General features: G+C 33.7%; 1 protein-coding gene across 1 annotated transcript in view; it reads right to left on the reverse strand.

Annotated features, from left to right (window-relative positions):
• Window positions 1-20,252, reverse strand: part of CTNNA3 (catenin alpha 3) — a 1,416,183-nt gene that overhangs the window by 651,308 nt on the left and 744,623 nt on the right. Inside the window, exon 10 of the mRNA XM_039871928.1 lies at window positions 12,901-13,053. Within this exon, the coding sequence (XP_039727862.1) occupies window positions 12,901-13,053 (153 nt within the window). The remainder of the gene's footprint in view (window positions 1-12,900; window positions 13,054-20,252) is intronic.

The raw sequence follows: 20,252 nt of genomic DNA on the forward strand, positions 1-20,252 counted from the left end.
TTGGATCACAGAATTAAATGACAGACTTTTAGTACTAGAAGCACCTTATAGATAATCTATTGCCATATTGCCACATCTTTATCTAATGGAATGGTTCACACTTCATCAAGCTCAATCAGCTAGTTATTGAAGACAGAACATTTGTCTTGTGATTCAGTGCTCTCTTTCTATTTATTGTTCCATATTACTTCTTTCTAGTTATAGTCTAATGGTCACTGGCTACTCAAAGTTAGTAGAAAAAAGTTATTTGATTTGCATTTATATTTTTAAAAATTGGTTTTACATTAGTGTATAATTGGCTAGTTTAGTTAGTTGAAAATCTCAGTGTTTTGTAAAGTAGGATTACTACCTAACACATGACCCCAAAATAAAATGCTTACCAAATGACATTGAGATAAATAATCTTTTGTGTTTCAATAAATGAAACTTTTCATTAGAGTTTATTCTTGAATCTGAGGTATAATCATTATGTCTTAGAGAGTTCTAAGGGTTGCTTTATATTGAGAAATAAACTGAAATAAAATATTTCAGGAGTCATCACCCCCAAGTGATTGTTTAATGACCTCTGAAATATCTTACTTCAATTCTAAGTACTAACTTCTTTTAACCACACTAACACAGAGGCTCTCTAAAAGTTAAGAGTAACAATTTAAGACCCTGGATCATTATTTTCTGTGAATTGTCACAAACTTTGTTCACAGTCAGCTCTGCCCTCAGTGCTCTATAGCTCTCATTCACCACATTGTCATCTCCATGTACCTAATGGTCAGTCATAACAAAGTGTGTGGCTCCCCTTACAGTGCATGATGTGTTTTGTTATCTTCAGATTCAATGTCTTTTCAAGTTTAGCATCTATAGAAATATCAACAAAGATTCTAAATATTTTCAGCTGTATGTAAAAAGTCCAGATTTTCCTTGTGTTTGGTTATGCTGCAATCACTCAAGGCCGACCAGTAAACTTGGTAAAAATCACACCAGAAAACAAGTTCATATGCTGGCATTAACTCTACCATTTGGAAACATATTATCAAGATGCACAGAATATCTAAAGGACTAGGGTATCAATGCACCATCCTTTAAAAAGGTAGGCCTGCTTCTAAAGGATGTGCTCCATATATGCTCACATTTATTTGGTCATTCGATTAATAGGTATAGAATGACCATCATATGCCCCAGATGTGGAGGATCTGATAATTCATAGAGCCAGAATTTCAGGTACTGATGACTTAGCCAAAGAGAAAAGACGTAACATCACTCCATGAAAAGACATGAGACTATGAATCATATTAATATCATTAACAATAGGGGACTCTGGTAATCGCATTTATACCATCTAACTGTATGCCTTAGGCATGTTCTTTAATTTTTCTATTTGCAAAATAAAGAATATAGACTAGAAGTTCTTTTAGGCTCTTCTATTTGGATGCCTCCTCCTGTTCACTCAGATATAATAAAGTTAATTTTTGTCATTTAGAGTAAATGCTAACACATATACTAGATAATATTGGAAAAAGAGATTCCAAGGCCAAAATCATTTTTTAAGACAAAGAATATTTTCTAAAAGGTATAATAGACAAAAAGATTATGGGCTTGAATCCATTCAGACTTGTATATACAATCCAGCTCTGCCATCTTCTAACTGTATGACATTGGTAAGCTGATTCACTATTCTTAACCTTCCTTTTCTATAAAATGAGGCAAATAATATCTAAATGAGATAATGCATGTAACACTGTCTGGCACACAAAAGCACTTATAGAGGATAGCTATTACTATAAGCATTATCTGCATAGAATTTTTTTCTTTTCTAAGCCCTGGCACATTAACCATATAATTTTACCTTCACAATACTCTGTAAGGTAATATTATTCCCATTCTGCATTTCAGGAAACTGAATCACAAAGAAGTTCAGTCACTGCCATTGGGCATATTAGGAAACAACTTCTATGTCTCTCCACCAAAAAAGAGGTAGAGAAAGTGAAAAGTAAGAGTTCCCTTGACTCTCCATGAGTGTCAAATTCTGCACAACTATTTTCATCCCAATAGAGTTAATTTTTAAAAGTTTATTTCCACAACTTTAAATAACCTTCCTTTTACATATCACTGAAAGTGAATTCACTCTGGAGTATATGTGCATGTGTGTATATGGGCTGGAAAGATAGTAACACAGAGCTGTGATTGCTGGAAGGGGTTATTAATTGCATATATATTTTGTACATTTTTGGTCAATAATCTCCAAGAATTATCCAAGAGAAAAAAATATTCCATTCATTAAGCTGATGAAGATAGAAGGCACAACAGAAATAAAATGCTAGTGGATGATCACTTACCCAAAAGCATAATATCCATGGTCCAGAACAGAACCTAATTAAAATGTTTTTATTTTATATTACTTGAATGTTGCTTACAAGTTTAGACTATCATCTTCAGCCTTAATGTTTTTATTTTTTCCTGTGTAGTTCTTATCTTGAAGAGAGAAGGTATTCAATTTGTTAACAAGGTCAAAAAAATTCATTCCTACTCTTAGAAAAATAATAAATGAGCTGGAAATTCTTTAGGACTAAGTGGTTAATCACAGCCACATTTATGAATAGGAAGTTACTAAATCTGCTTTGATGTAATGATTACACCACAGGAGACTTCAGACCACTCTAGCTCTTGTAAAACTGCCTGCAGGTCACACTCTCATGGCAGCACTACGGTCCTTTTTTTTTTTTTTTTTAATTCAGCAGATAGCTTTCTAACTGTGAATCTTCTGAACACAGACTGAATTATGGGAAATTGATCTACACACCATCACGTAGCTATGTGCCAGTCACAACTCAGATCTAATCTTTATTAGCTCCTTATAGAAATATCTGAGACTGACCACAAATTCTATAAGTGACATTCTGGATTGTCATGGAAATGCGGTTTTCATATGCTGGAAGATTTAGAAAACAGGACTCCAAAAAAGGAGACTCCTACACCTGTGATGAATAACTACTCAAGTGTGGGTTGTTCTGCTACAATTCTTAGGAAGGAATGTATCCTAGAAACGAGCATAGAAATAGATGGATATTGGGTGATCTCTATGCTTTTCCTCATTCATCTTACTCTTGCTTTTTAATAGAAGTTTATAACAACCATAAAAATAATAAAATTAGGTACAGAATAAGGGGATTTTCTCCCCCATGGCATGAACTTATAGGTCAAAAAGGATACTTATACTGACAACAGTACAGACGTCTAAACAGAAGAATTAATAGTGACAGTCCATTTCTTAAAAAAAGCTGCTGACTGTGCTTCCTGCTGTGTTTTTGTCACAGAACTCATTGACTCATCTCTGCCGTCAAAGGCATCAGTACCATCAGTACCACCTCATGCTAAACCTAAGCAAGAAAATCTAACGCGAAGGAGCCTTGGAAATATGCATAATTTCATCCCAAACATGTCAAAGAGTGATTTAGAAACCCGAAGTCTGTTTGCATGCTGCTTATACTTTAGACAAACTGATCACTGGAATGCAGAGTAAATTTGACTTTGTACTTCAGTAATAGGAGCATTTCTTTTAAAATATTAAATTTAACACTTTTATTTGCAGAAAGTACCCGGCCTAATTATTTTCTTATAAAAAAGATTTTCTGGATATACCCAGCTATAGATTTCACTAGGTCTAACACACATATGAATGATCTTACCCTCTCCCCATTCCTACTACAACATTGTTTGCAAATAGCAGAGGAAAGATAAGAAAAGTTGATCCTCTGTGCCCTTAACCCTTTTCAATTCACCTTTATTTCAATGACCACTACAGGAAAGAAAACTGGAAGGAACTCACTTCCACGAACCAAGTTCCCTTCCTGTATTTTAATATCCAGCTGCAGGACCTGACTCTCATTAACAAGACATCCTGCAGATCTTATCTACATCACTTACAAAAATCCATCTTGCTGAAGCTTGTCTTTCAAAACTTGACTTTAGAGCAGAGATTGCAAAGCTAATGGTTCTTGGCATTATGTATTGGCATAAATGATAGGACTGTGGTTTTGCTTTTATTTTGTTTTAAATTATTTTAGCTGTCTACAATTAGAAATCAATAGATTTTTATATTAAAATAATATTTGGGGGTTCTTTGATGAAATTTGTAATGTCTGAAACCACAGTGCCTATATTCATGCACAACAGTAATTGACCAAGGATGAGTTGAGGTCTACTTTTTAGAGTGGGATTATGTTCTCCATTGCATCATAGGTCCCCCATATCAAGCCCTTTCACTCATTAATTATTTGCTCCCTATTGTAAGCACTTGAATTTTCTGCCCCTACCTTAAGGGATGCTCTACACACAAGGCTGAGAGGGGGCTGAGTGATGGGGCAGGGCACCCCTAAGTGTATTTTAGGTTAAAAAGAATATTCCTAATAAAATGCTCTGTAATTTTTAACTTCTACTAGGGATCTAACAGGCTTTTGTGGAATAACTGGTGATACTAAATAGTATACCTAACACTGATTTAAAAAGGCAAAATATATTCTAAGGTCCAAATAATCAACTTACAAATGGACTACTTGGGCTTTTTCATCAGAAGATAATGCCTGAAATCACTTAGGTCTTATATCTTGAACTAATCAGTAAGCATTAGCTAAGCAGTTACCTAAGAGTTACAAAGAATATATGCAGAGAATTTCATGGTCATAAAGTTTCTGGTTTCCTGCTTCTCTAGTTAAGGAAGGTGCAATAAGATTAGAGATTCTTAGAAAAAATGAAATCCACTTAATAGCAGGCATCTTGTCCAAAAGCATTCAGAAAGGTTTTTCCTCTACCAAGGAATTAAACATATAAAACTTGCGCTTACTCTCCATTTTGAGATTTACTGTGCTACCTGTATTTCTTTAATCTCTGTCATTTATAGAGCTGAGTTGATTCCCTATTCTGCCATTTATTAACTGTGTGACTTCAAAAGAATTGCTTAATATCTTTCAGTCAGGGTTTCTGTATCAGCAACATGTTTATAAAAGCATTTATCTCAATCATTATGGGCATTGTGTAATAAGGTAATGAGTATAAAGTGCTTTGCATGATGCTGGTACATATTACTAAATGTTTTACATATCTGACTTTATTTTCTTCCCTTGTTTTTCTCTTTTTATTATTAAAAAAAAAGGTTATTTCTGTCCTGTAAAAACCATAAGATAACCACTCTTCTAATATCTCTGCTTAACCAGCCTTCTCTACCTAATACTATGTTATCTACACATATAAACAAATAGAAGAACTTTTTCTCTCTGGTTTCTATAATTTTGAATACCAGGAATAGAGAAAAATATTTAATCCCTCAGTTTACATTTACAGATATTTAAATTGAATTCCAGAGAGGGTCAGTGATTTGCTAAAGTCACTTAAGTGGAAGAATAGAACTCACTTGTTTTAAAACACAAAAGACAAAATGAAACCAGGTTTGAAACAGAAGGACTTCATAGAGCATGTTGCAGGGACTCACTATATATTTTTTGAATTGAGTAGAATAGTGACTTGATTAAAAGAACTAGATCAATCCCAACTGCATAATCAGACTGGTGATTAAAACAAAGTTTGGCTTCTAGACCTGGAATCACTCATTCGTAATTGTCTGCTGGCATGTTTTCTTGTTAACTCTTAGCCAAATACCATCATGAAGACTGATACTGGGAAGGTTCTAGTTTCAGAGAAGTTTCACATGCCAATTAATTATGTATTAAAAATTTGGGTACATAATTTCTACAGGAGTTTTTGTACATGGTCAGCTTTTGTCCTAGTAGTGTTCCTAAAAACACTTTTATCTATGTTACAAAGGTCCAACAACTACAGTATCTTTGAAAATACCTTATAAAATCAATTTTTCAAAAGGAAAATGTCATTGTTCATCAGGGGTATTGGAGATTCAAGTGACTTCTTTCCAGATAAGATTTTGAGGGGGGGGAAAAATAATGTCAAGTAGAGGAAAAGGAAGAAGACTAATATTCGCTGAATAACAAAGTCTACGTCATGTGGCATTTGTTATATTAATGTATCATCTTATCTGATCTTACTATTATCTTCACTTTGCAATAGAGTATGTTCTAGACAGAAACAAGAGATATTAAACAACTTTCCCAAGAACAAGTCAGGATTCAAACCCATCTGTCTCCATGTTTCACACTTTAGTCAATAAGTCATGGTGTTTACCATCTTTGAAGATTTTCTATAGAATTAATGGCATTCTACTTCATTTGTTTATACACCCATTAATTCAACAATGATTTATTGAATTCTATACTTACTATATATTAGGATGGGGAAAAAAAAACAAAGGCTCTAGATAGTATTCCCAGGGTCCAGCACAATACATGGCACATAGTAGGCACTGAAGATACATTGTTGAATGAATGAATAAATCAATGAATGAAAGAAAGAATGAATGAATGAATAAATACCTTCCTGTCATCAACTTGCTAACCATCTAACTAGAGCTACACTGTGCAATACATAGTCACCAGCCACATACGGCTATTGCACATTTAAAACACGAGTAGTCTAGATTAAGATAGGCTGTAAGTATAAAATACATGCCAGATTTCTAAGACGTGTTACAAAAAAAAAGAATGTAAAATATCTCTTTAATAGTTTTTATATTGATTATATGTTAAAATTATATTCTGGATATATTGAATTAAATAAAACATATTGTTAAGTTTAGTTTCACCTGTTTATTTTTACTCTTTTAGTATGACTACTAGAAAACTTTATGTATGTAGCTTGCCTTCTATTTCTACTGGATTGCATCATTCTGGTAGTTGATGAGGCACTTGTTTTTCTATTCCAATTTTATTATTAAAATTAGTTTTTTTCCTCTCTCTCTAATTCATGATAATAAGTTAGGTTTTAAATGCTGTCCTTTTTAAATGCCAGTCTATGCTCATAAGATTTAAATCAATTGTTGAGGTTAGAAATTTTGATATCTAGATGCAAAATAGTCCATATGCAAACTCTCCTAAATATGACTTCCCTTTAGACCCTTTTCTGGTGAGGAGCAACTGCAGCTCTCCAAATCCATTAGTGAACCAAATTGTGTAAAATAAAATCTAACTTCTTCACCTTGGCAATCAAATACTCAAGGCTGTTATCAACTTTCTCTATTCTACTTTATGCTTCAGCCAACTTAGTGATCTAGATTTCATCTCTACTGTATTTCTGGAACACAAGAATGAGCATTGTGCCTTTATTCATGCTGTTATCTCCACTTGGAGTTCTAGTCCTTCAATCTAACTCCTGCTTAGTCTTTAAGGTTTGATGTAAATATTGCTTACTTCATACTGAACTCCCATAATACTCTCATCCCATATAGTTTTTTCCTTCCTTCTAATTCTAAAACACTAACATAACCATTATTGATGGTGGAAAGGCTCTGACTTTTCTAAAATTGTAGCACTGCCCTTTTCCCATATTCCAGGAATGGAAAATTTATAAAGAAACTTTTAAAACATGAAAAAGTCACTCACTGTACATTCAGGTTAGGCTTTTAAGGATCACGTTCCTCATATCTTTTAGCAGAAAGAGTGTTAATATACTGAGCAGCTTCTAATCCAGGGAGTGGGCAGTCACACCTGTGTGTTCTATTCCACATGAGCAAAGGCATTCTTGACTTAGCTGTAACATGTCTTCCCACCAAAAGAGGAGAGCTGCCAAGATGCTCACTGAGAACAGTTGTTAGTTTGTGTACAACTGTAAATATGGGTTTGTTCTTTTTCTTTCTTATTATTTTTTTTTTCGAGGGTGGAAGGGGGAGGAATAGGAGAGGACTCTAAAAGCTTTATTTATTTATAACCAAACATATCCTTATTTGATAGCAGATGATCAATTAAAGCAATGTGTGACAATTGAACAACATTCTGTCAACAAGCAAAGATATCAGTGGAGCTGACAGTAATAAGCATTTCTTACAAAAAGAAAGAGTCCCCTCTAAAGCCTTCTCTCTTGGCACTGGGGCTTTGCTAAATCTGGCTCACCATTTTGTGAGTGGGAACAATCAGCTTTGTAGGTTGGAAGGAAGTATTATAATTAAATGTCCACCCACTTTTTCCTTTTTGATGAAAGGCTCCCATGAAACTTACTAAAATAAAGTGCATAAAGACAGATAAATTTTTGATGAGTAAGTCAAAGTACTGACAAAGCTGGCTTTTCACATAGAGAAACTTTTCAAATTCATAGAAAATTTTCAGGCCTAGGTCATTAACACTCATATTTAATAATGATTAATATGGTAAATCCATGGAATAAACTGGAGATTTTACTGTTTCAGTTGGTAGCAGCTGTAGTGTTTAGCATGAACTGACTTGCTGAGAACAAACTATAATATGATTCAGAAATTATAGTAGAGTTTTTAAAAATTAATTTTAGAGAAATATTAAATAATAGCCATTATAATAAACACTACATTTGTTGAATTTAATGGCATTCTTCTGAATAATAGTTTTATTACCACATTAAAGTTATAAACTATATCTCTGAAGCAGGCTAAGTTCTTTAAAGATGTTATCAAATTGTCACAAACTCCTTCTGAGGGAAATCTAGTGCAGTGTTTGTAGTGTCTGCTTTTGACAATTAATAGCAAAGTCATTTGCTAAACCACTGTGAATAATTAATGTATCCCAGAATGGTAGAGTAGGAAGGTACTCTACTAAATAATTGGGCTCAGGCATATTTCTCAAGTTCAGTTACTGAAATCTCAAAAGTCAACTTTTTAGAGAGAAGAACCGAGCTACTGTTATGAATGTGTCCCTACATTCAATACAGATATATTGTGCACTAGCTGTAAAGACTTGCTATTCGAGGAGGCTCAAAATGATAAAAGTAAAATTTCTCCTTTCTGGAATTACTTTTAAGACAAAATTAATATTTTAAACTTTCTGTTTAATAGGTATTATTGATGGAAGCCAGTTGAGTTAACGGTGCCCTAAGTCATCATCGGTGCAAGATCAAAGTACTAGGTAGCATAATTCAATGAGCACATATGTCATTAATTACTAATCACTAAGAGAAGATGACTTTTAAGATGACAGCCTCTTGACTCCTGCTTCTCCTTCCCACTGTGGCTTGGTGGATCCCAAAATAGAGTAACTTGGATGCTCAAAGTGAGAAAAGCTTTGCCTAATAGTTACTTAGTTCTGTATAACAAAATAAAACTGTTGTAAGGATCTAGGTTCTCCAGTTATTGGCACTACCTAGGATTTTATAACTGTCATTTCACTCATGATCATTCTATATTTTTATGCCAAACTACATGATAATGTAACAGAAGACCTCAGACATGGCTCCATTAGAGAATGGGAATGTTCAGGCCTAATTATTAGCTACTTTGTTTCTCATTCCCATTTATTTTCTCTAATACCTTTTGGTTTTCTAATTATTACTCGTATAATTTCTTAATGCTTGGTGTTTTTGCTTTGTGTTCAATTCCACTTTTTACTATCTTTTTATAAAAATCACAATTTAACCATTATCTAAAATGTTCCTTTAACAGCATGGAGCTTTTCCAAAGATCTTATAGGAATTCTTTAAAAGTGGACTTTTTTCCACTTAAGGCTTACTTCAACAAGTTCACTGATTTTAGATTTCTCTGACAAACATGGTTGACATATCAAAACCCAGGATTGTTGAACATAGCTTTTTCTTGAAGCCATTTAGAATCTAAGACTTTCTGCCCTGCTAAGTCAAATTCCACAGCTTGGGAATAAGATGGATATATGTACCTATCTGTGTAGGGGGCTGGTAGGAAGAAGGGAGGTAGAGAATTGGTGAGCAATCTATATACCAATCGAATTCAGAATGTACTTTGAAATGGTATATTTAAGCTCTCCTATTTCCCTGGACTCTGTCATAAACACTTCTGTCTCAATGTTTGTAATAAATTAGTGATGGTTTTCTCTGTTGCTTTGATTAGACAGTTCTTTTCAAAAAAGAATTTTTCTGTTTCCTTCTTGATAAAGAACCCAGTATGCAGGCAGTATACTTAAAAGTCATTTTCATTTTCCTCTATGTCTGTATCTCTTAGAAAAATAGAAGTCTCTTGACTGTAAAAAACTATTTGCTAGTTCACAGAAGTTTAGAAACTGATAGCGGCCTTAGACATTATCTTGTTTAACCTTCACTTTATAGATAAAGCAAATGAAGCCCTAAGAAGTCTAGTAGATTGAAGGGGGCCACAAATACTCTGCTATTCCTTCCACTGAGAGATTGAGTCTCATGTTCCCCACCTGTCACCCCTTCCTGTGTTTGGGCCAGCTCTGTGATTACGTTGACCAATGAAATACAAAAGTGACACTCTGCCAATTTTCGGGCCCAGGCCTTAAGAGAATGTTAGCTTCTACTTTCTGTCTCTGGCTTGCTCTTGAGACTTCTCATCTCAAAATCCAAGAACTATATGCTTCAAGAAACTGAAGCCACACAGAGAGAACATATATTGCTGCTCCAGTCAACAACCACAGCTAAGCTGCCAGCTGACAGCTAACATGCACTTTCAGTTATGTGAATGTGTCATCGCATGTCCAGCCTAGTCAAACCTTTGAAGGGCTATATTTCTATCTAATATTTGATAGCAAACACGTTAGACTCTAAGTGAGAATTGCCCAGCTCTACCCAGTCAACCCACAGATCAGTGAGAGAATAATAGATGGTTGTTGTAAGCCACTAAATTTGGAGATGGTTTGTTACATCGTAAAAGCTAACTGGAACTGAAAATGACTTTCACCAGTTTCTAAGTATACCACAATAAGAACTAGAAGACTCTCACTCTAGCATCATCTTATTATAATGTGTTAAGGGAACAGACAGAGTTAAATTACACATATTCTTGGTAGCTCAAAATTCCAAAATCTATTAATCTTTCAATATTCACATAAAATAAAGAACTTTGAAAATCCTTAAACATTTATAACAGAGTCTTAGAGTTCTGTCTACAGAATAATAAACCATCATTTGGTAATAAATTAAGGTAGCATTCTCAAGTGTTCCCTGAAGGCAGTACTTTAGTAATAAGTGTCATAAAAGAAAGAGTTGCTTAGGTAAACTAATTTGGTGGAAATTTTGACGTAGTAAAGAGGTCGCTTTAACTCTATATTTTTCAGAAATATAAAATGTCAAAGAAGAGAAATATATAGAACTCCATCCCCTACCCCAAGCCAAATTATGTGATCGAGGAATCCTTCCTTACTGAGCAGCTCACGAGATTTACATTTCATAGAAAAACTAAACTAAGAAATAGGAATAAGGATGCAAGTTTATTAACAGAAACCAACTTTTACTTTCAGAATATTTCACCAAAAAGTTGTTTTCACCATTCGGTATACTTTCAGCTTAGAGAATATATTTTCAGACAAAACTTTTACAATTATCAGAGGCTACACATAGTTAGCTGCCTTTAACAACTTGGTCCTTCTACTCTGCTCTCTTAACATTTTCCTGTGGACATAGTTAATATTTCAGGATTGAGTATAAGAAAGAATAAATAAAACTAGATAAATAATAAATAATTGAATGAATTAGTTAAAAATTGTAAACCTGAAAATCAGCTCTGACTCCCATTAGCCTGGTTTGGGTTTTGCACCTTTATTTCCCAGTAAGGCCATGGGAATTGTAACAGTTACTCTGTCTCACAAAATTCTTGGGAAGTTCAAAGGAGATTTCAAAGCTGGAGATAGGACAGTTTTAGAGCTGAAATGATCTTATTATTCATCTATTTCTCCACTCCTTTCACTTTTTAGATGTGAAGCCTGGGATCCATAGATTTTACAGTGCAAATGCTAGTTACGTTGGAAACTTCCTTCCAAGTGGATCCACAGTAAGTATGTTGGTAAATTTGTATATTTAAGTAGATGTTATATTTAATGCTGTGATTCTAATTCAGGTGGTGACTATTTCTAACTCACAAGTTTTACAAGCAATTTGGGCCCCAAAACATATATTTCACCAGAGTTCATGGTCAGTATAGGAATGTATGGCAGTCAAAACATTTAATAACTGGTATGGCATGGGCGCTGACAATGTGAATACACATTAGCCCTAAAAAGTTGGTACAGTCATATTAATGGATACCAACCAAAATATATCATCTCTGGTATAAGAATCTGGTCAATCACATTTCTCCCTTCCTGCCACTAGTTCCTAGGCTTGGGAGTACTCTCACCTTACTGGTGCTGAAAATTCTTCCATTCAGGCTCTTTCTTATACTGTGGCTGCATTATTCATGCCCATAATACAATAGGTTCTATTATCTGTCTCCTGGGAATTACCCAGCACTTCATGGCTCCTTGAGCAATATGCCACCCTGACCTCCAAATCATGAGTCATTTCTATGTTTTTGGTTTCTAAGCAGGAGAGAATGATAGTCTTCTCAAATCTTCTTGCCCCTATTAAGAGATAACCCCATCCACTAGCCCTTAATTATTCTGAATCACTCTATCCCTGTATATCCTACATTCTTGTTCTATAGTCACAAAATCGAATTGAATATGATTTGAAAGGCTGAAGGAGTAATATAGCCATGAAAATAGTAGGACAACACAAAAATGGCATGAGATAGTTTTTAGTTACAATGGAAAGAAAATATTTGTAAGGATAAAACAAAGTATTTGCATTCAACTAATGTTCTGTGTGTAACTCTGAAAAAAATATACACTTAAAAAAATATTGATTATAATTTCACATCTCTTTCTAAATACATTGCTCTTTTTCCAAGTCAATGGGGGATGGTTTATATAATTTGACTTATATACTTACCTTGGCCCAACTCTGACTCATTTATAATAAGTTGTCAAAAGTTTTTATTTAAATACAATTAAACTGTAAATGGGGAATGAGAGTCTCATTCTCATGGATTTAGAATAGTTACAATTCTAGTTCACTTACCTCTACTAGCCTGCTGGTGTGTTCACGAAATATTGCAGCATATTCTTTTATTTCCTTTTCCCGGCCATTCTTGGCGGCTTCAATGAGAACCAAAAGTGGGACTGTTGTATCCAAAAAGGAGTCTGACACATGATCTATAATCGCCTTACGGAGCTAAAAAGAAATAGAAAATTCAAGCTTTTATTTTTAAATCAGAAAATAGTTCATGTTATTTTGTATTTTTACACTGTAGGTAGTTACAGAATTTATTTCATATGATTTTTGCACAATCCCTAAAATCATAATATATAAGACTGTGTACATATGTCACTTACAAAGCTAGGACAAGCAAAATATATAAGAAAAAACCATTAAGCAATAGCTCTCTTGCTTTAAAATATTATTATTTTTTTCTTTAATTTTACTTAGCACGGAAGTCAGATTATAAGTGATAATACTTCATTTTTGCTTCAAAAAATTACACTATTGTAATGTTTATGCATGTGTACAAATAACATCGTACATCATGTATTTTCATAATTACAAAATTATTAAATGTTTTCTACCTTGTTGGAGGAACTGATGATAAATTTTGATTAGCTAAATTGTAGATTTCATGGTAATTAAACCAAGTTAGAGCACCAATTATGCCAGTTGATAATAGATTAATAGAGCAAGGAGAATAATAAATGAGTTTGATGTCCAATTTTCTTCATTTGCATTAATTGTTCTTGCCCTCACACCTTAAATTATTAAACAAGTATAACATTCTGCTACAATTAGTTTTTTTAAATGAGATTATGTGTAAGCTTATAAATGACAATCAGGCAATTACTCTACTCAGCAAATATTTCCTGAAATTTAGAACTTCATTGGAAAATTAATGAATTGTATTTATGTAATACTAAGCCCTTAAGGATCACAATATCATGAAATGTTTCATTAATAATGTCATTGACTATTAAATGGCCCCAGAGTTTTTTGGTCACTCCCTCATTTAACTTCATGACCTCTATACAATAAAACAAAGAGATTAATAACTATCAGACAGGAAAGTTGTAATTTACCTTTTGCGAAAATTATATTTTAGGGTATTTTTTAAAACCAATAGACACTATCCTAGTTTCAGATTTGTGAGAATTAATAATACATTTTCAAAGGGTTGAATGATGTAGTTGCATAAAAAAGAATATGATCTATCTTTCTATAATAATTATAGAATAACAAATCCACAATAATTATAGATTTCTTGGAGAAAAATACTTTTGCTTAAGACGGCAGAGCTTGCTCAAATAACTGTGAAATTTTCTGGCTACCAACAATTTCCTACAAAGTCTGTAGGAAATCCCTAAGGAAAAATTCTATTTAGCATGAAGAAAGGCAAATCACTGATGGCAAGTAATTAATATTTACTGAGCACTTACTAGGACAGGGTGTAGAGCACTAAGGGGTTACAAGGCAAGGGGAAGACCTTGAGTGAATGAACGACGTGTTTAATGTCCATAAAGAGTAGACCAAGGAAGTCAGTCAAGAGATCACAATTTAGGACTTAAGCTGGGAACTACAAGTTGTATAGTTCTAGATACATAAGAGAAAAGTAGAAGGAATCTCTTAGAAGGGGAGCAGTTTTCAATGGCTATTTCTCCCCTTCATCTTTTTCTTCTTTCACTTGTAAGAGGACATATAGAAGTAGGCTAAGAGGAGATCTGCACTAGAGGTGTATGACTGAAAGCCAGCATACATATAAGAGGCAATTCAAAGCAAGGAGATGGATAGAATCATATAGAGTGAAATGCACAGTGAAGAGATGTCCAAGAATGAAATCATAGGAAATACTACCATTTATTGGAGTCATGCAGATAAAAGTGTAAAACCTAAAAGAGACAGATGAAGATCAAGAAACAAAGAGAGTAAATGGTCAACAACTAAAGGAGAAACTTTCAAATAAATCTCTTTGTCAGTGCTCTTCAAATAATCTTATCCTACCAAATATAATTATAACACCTGCAGTATTAACTTGTTGAATCTTCTTTTCCGTGTATTTTATTTCATTCAATTCAACAGATATTTCTGCATACCATTCCTTACCTTTCTACCAAAAGGAGGTATTGTGAGAAATGTCAAAATGAAAATGCATGGTCCTTTATAATCTAGTGGAGGAGTGAGAGTCATTAAATATTACAATAAAAGAAACCAGGAGATTGACAGCAAAGAAATTTCAATAAAATAGGTGTCAGAATCCAATTTTAAAGATAAGTTATATAAAAATAACCAAGACTTGTTTATTGGATTTGTCCACTAAGAGGTTATTGCTGAACAGTGAGAGCAGTTTCAGAGGAAGAGCTGGAGCAGGAGTCCTATTGTTATGGCTTGAAGACTGAATGGGAGATGAGGGGGTAGAAATAGTGAGAATAAACTCCTGTTACTGGTAATTTGGGACATGAAGAAGCAAAGCTTAGTTTTAACTATACTGAGAGACAGGTTTAAAGAGGGATTGTTTCTCAAATAAAAGACTTTGATGTTTGTTTTCATCTACTACTATACACAGAAGGTCAAATTGTCCTCTTGTGCTTTTAAAAAATATATATTTTGATTTATCACCATGTAAAAAACTAGAGAGAGAGAGAGAGAGAATAACAGTTATCTTACATTGTGCCATCTTTTTGTAAATACCTAAATAATTATAGCAATCTTCTTTCAGCACTGAAAACATTTGCTATGGTCTATATCTCTCCCCTTTGGTACTACTTTTTTGTCTTCCCTTCATTTTAATGGTATTTACTCCTATTATTATTATTATTATTATTATTATTATTATTTCTTAAAAGTTTTCAACTATATTTTCCCTGCTATTCTTTCAATCCTTTACCCCATACACAAGTGTTGAAACATATTGCAAAGGTGAGGCTTGAGGTATAGCTGATTTATTATTAATTAAAGAATAAATAATTAAATCAACTTTTCTGCTAATATTTTTAATTAAAACAAATTTGGGACATATTTTTCCCGTAAGGCATTTGCTAACTACATAACACATTAAGTTACAAAAGGTACACCACGTTAAGTGTGGTATTACGTTCAGTAGGACAAGACAAAAAGGATGGAAAAATGAGCTTTCAAATAAGTTCTATGCCAATGTCTTCAAAATTCTGTTGGTTAATGAGCTAAAATTACCTGACATAATATAATGTCAAATATAATGAGCACAATAAATCTTTTATGAAATTGTACATTCGTTCAAATTAACAAATGCATTTTGAGCTTTCTATCTAGGGACAAGGCATCATTCCAGGCATCCTGGGGAATAACAGGATGACAAAGACAGGGTAACTATTAGGGAGTGAGAGATGCACAAAGAGTTTGATGAGTATCTTAAAAGTAAAAACAAATGAGAAACAACTTATTCTGTCATGGTTAAGAAGGCTTCGGTAAAGATGAGATATATATATTCCATTTTAAAAGCTGAATAGGATGTTAAGAGTTGGAGCTAGGAAATGGGAAGCATAACATTTTAGGAATAGAGACCATCACAAGAAACAAAAATAGAAGAATCCTCAAGACATCACAAGTATCTAATGTTTCTGGAACATAGTGGTATAGAGTAAGGATTGAAATAGGGTTTCATTAAGTACAATGTAGGCAATGGAAAACATTTCAGGTAAAAAGAGTAAAATAAGATGAAAAGATTAAAAGATGATAGAAAAAAAAATGGCCAGAAATTGGTGACTTATGCTAGATGTGAGTGATACTTTTACGAGACAGCACAGTCAGCTGTCAGGGATTCAGGGATGCTTTAAAGTATCTTAACCTATGCAAATAAAAAAGTGCAATTAATGCAACCAAAACACCATTTTCTCACCAGATTGTCTATCTTGCCAATTCCTGATCATTTACCATCACATTCATAGCTATTATTATGGACTACATTAGAAGCTTTTGATGCTTTACATCTCATCCACTGGACCATTCTCTAATTTCATTTTTTGCTGTGGGAAACAGTTCCATGCCCTCTGAAGACATTCCACCTTGAGTGCATTTCATTATTTTATTTTTGTTATTCTTTCTCAGTACCTGTTCTAAGTCTCTGTGAGATTCTTAGTCCAAATAAAAACAGCCTGGAAGTTGAAGAGTCAACACCACTGGCAGCAACCCTTAATCAATTGGGATGAGAACTACTGGATAAAATTCCCAGCCTCCATCCATTGGTCAGACAATTCTGGGAGGCATTATGTCCCTTTTCAGAGTTCCTTAGGCTCCCGTTGCCTTTCCTCCTTTCCTGCCTATTCTCTACACTTCATGTTCTCTTATACTTGCTTCTTGGCATCACTTCTCAAATAAACTACTCGCAGTAAGGCCCTGGTCTCAGAATCTGCTTTCAGGGGAATCCAATATATAAAAAAAAAGATACATTCGCCTGGTGTTAAATGCTGTTTGGTCACCAAGTAACAGACTCCGATGCCTTACATAAACTGATGATCACATTTTACCACTTCTGCTTTGCACACCACTGAGTTTGATTTTTGCCATTCTCTATATTATGCTGACTATGAAAGAGGAATTATTATGAGATAGAACTAGAGGTGCAGATAGGGACAAGACACAGAGAGCCTTGAATGCTATGCTAAGTAATTTTCTTTGTGTGTTCTGACGTATTCATAAAGAATATTTTTCATTTAAATTGTGTATTCATCTATACCTATGTAAATACCTAAGCAGTCTCTATCTTATTTGTTTCTACATTATTTTCCTGCCCAGTGGAACGACTCCTTCCTTTTACTTGGGTGATAGACAAAAAACTTTAAAGAAGAATCCAACATGTCAGAGTAGAACTAGGACAACCTCAGGAGCCACAAAACTAAAATTTGAAGTTAATGGAAGGCCAATTGGAGTTAGAGGTATGTATTTTTAATAATACCTGTATGAAAGATGTCAAGCACAAAACCAAACTGAGGGGCTTTCTGTCTTTTCTCTCTATAGTTTAATAAAAGGCTTTGAGACATCAATTTTTCTATCTCCCACTGATATAAGTGGTTTGGTATTTCAAGTAAAAAATAATATATTTCTCTACAATTGAAATCCAAAGGTGAAAGCTATATGTGAAAACTAAAAAAATGCTCTGCTCACCACCCCGCTGCCCCAACCACCAAATAAGAATGAAACTGTGAGGGGAAGAGGAGAGAAGAGAAAGTGTTTTAGAAAAGAAATTCCCAGAGAACTAGAAAAACTTTTATCTGTGTATATTCATGCTATTTTAATTTTAAGTCAAATAGCAAAATATAACTTTCAAACCTCAATTGACTAAAGAACTAAATTATCTAATAATTAATTCAGCATATACCTCCATGTCAAATTAATGGCATTTGTATCTTATGGATATTTAATATTATTTGATGATGAGAATGATGAGGAGGAGGTACGAAAACCTAGTTATTTTTTTCTGAGTGTGGCACTGGTACGACCAACATGATAAAGAGATAGATATAGCAATTGAGCAATTCAGCAACTAAATAATTAATCAACTTTTTGTTTTGTTTATTTGTTTTTACCAGAATCCTATTTTATTTGACATATCTCATCTTTACTTTTACATTATGAAATAGACAATTATTTTTCAATACACACAAAGAAAAATTTTAGCTTGACTTTAATGAAATCAAATGTATGTTTCACTTTGCATAATACAGTAGAAATGGAATGTATTCAACAGTTTTAATTTTTTGATGAAGTAAAGGAGGTTTAAAAATCCTTCTCCCTTACTAAGAATTTCAATAGGTATGTATTTCTCAAATGAATAATGGGAAAGGAAGCTAAATAAAGAAAACTTAAATTAAAAAAAAAACATGTAGAATAAATAATAGCAAAGAAAAAAATGTATGTAGTAAAATCAGTGTATTAGGTACTAGAAATTCTGAAGATGAAAGGGCCATTATCTCTGGCCTATGGGTAGTGGTTATAAGTTTGGCCTGAGATTGAATGGACCTCGGCTCAAACCTTGGTGTTACTAGTTAGCTACGTGATGTTCACTTAATTGACTCCCCTGAGAGATTGAGATAATACTATGGTATTATTTCTTGCTTAAGGGATACAAATCAATAATGTAAAGACTACAATTGGTAGAGCTTTTGAAAGCATTCATTAAATGAGAGATGTTGTCATAACTATCATTTTAAGGATTTAAAACCCAGTGGATAGAAAAATCCATTAAAAAAGAAAAATACTAACAGAATATGATCACTGCTATAATAGAACTACTCATGCTGTAAGTGCTCTGGGAAGAAAAAAAGATCAATTCCAACTGGTGATAATGGCAAAGATTTCATGGGAGAAGTACATTAGTCTTGAAGTTCCTCCATTGGTTAGGGGTTGGGTCAGGGGAGTGAGGGGAACAGGGAAGGCACTAAGTTAAATGAACCATATATTCCAAGATGCATGTCATTTGGAGGTAGAGAGAAGAGTGAAGGAAAATTTGATGAATAGCAAGTAGACTCTTTAGTCTGAGGGCAGATTAATGTGCTGGTGAGCCGAGGAAGAACTGAGAAAGAAAAAGAAAGGAGAAGGAACATTAAGAATTATAGAGAGTAAGCCGGAGCCAAATTACAGAGAATCTGGAACACCATTATCATTGTTTTCAATTACAAAAGGCATTAAAGTCATAGAGCAAGAAGATTAAGACAAATAATCACTAAGTCACCTCCTAGCACATTCCATCTTGTTGCCCCAAATGTATAATTTGAATGTATAATTTGCTTCTCTCCATATATGTCTACACAATCTATCTCATTCCTCAGAGATAAAATCCAATGATTGCCTGAACCAAAGCTAAAATGTTTCCGTGTTGCTGATTGATAGCCATGGATAAGCAAGGGGATTAGGATGAATAGGCAGAAAGATGAGTTCCCTTTCTTTTTTTACTAAAAACACAAACAAAAAACAGATCTAGAATAAGAAATGAACATTAACTATTCTAAAGAAAAACATTTTTTTTTTTAATTCACAGCACCTCGGAATCTATTTATTTATTTATTTATTTGTTTTTTTCAAAGAAAAACATTTTAAGGATAGTGGTTTTCTCTTTTCTGTGTGAAAAAGTATATACGAGATTCTTAAACTGCTTGATAAACTTTGCAAGAATAAGAAGAGGTGGAGATGACTCATGTTGCTGTTTAAACTAGGTTGTTTTTTTTTTATTGCCAAAAGCATAAACATCAGGATAGAAAATGAAGTTCTACGAGGACAAGTAAGGATACTGAGAATGAATCATAGCAGCTACTTCACTGACACCAAAGACCATGGATGTGTCCAAAGACAGCTCCTAAAAATTCCACCCCTTTCTATATAGTCCCGCTACTTCTCCCACAAGAAATATTGCTTCT

The sequence above is a fragment of the Pteropus medius genome, unplaced genomic scaffold (assembly GCF_902729225.1).
Source record: "Pteropus medius unplaced genomic scaffold, Ma_sr-lr_union100, whole genome shotgun sequence".
NCBI classification, from domain to species: domain Eukaryota; kingdom Metazoa; phylum Chordata; class Mammalia; order Chiroptera; family Pteropodidae; genus Pteropus; species Pteropus medius.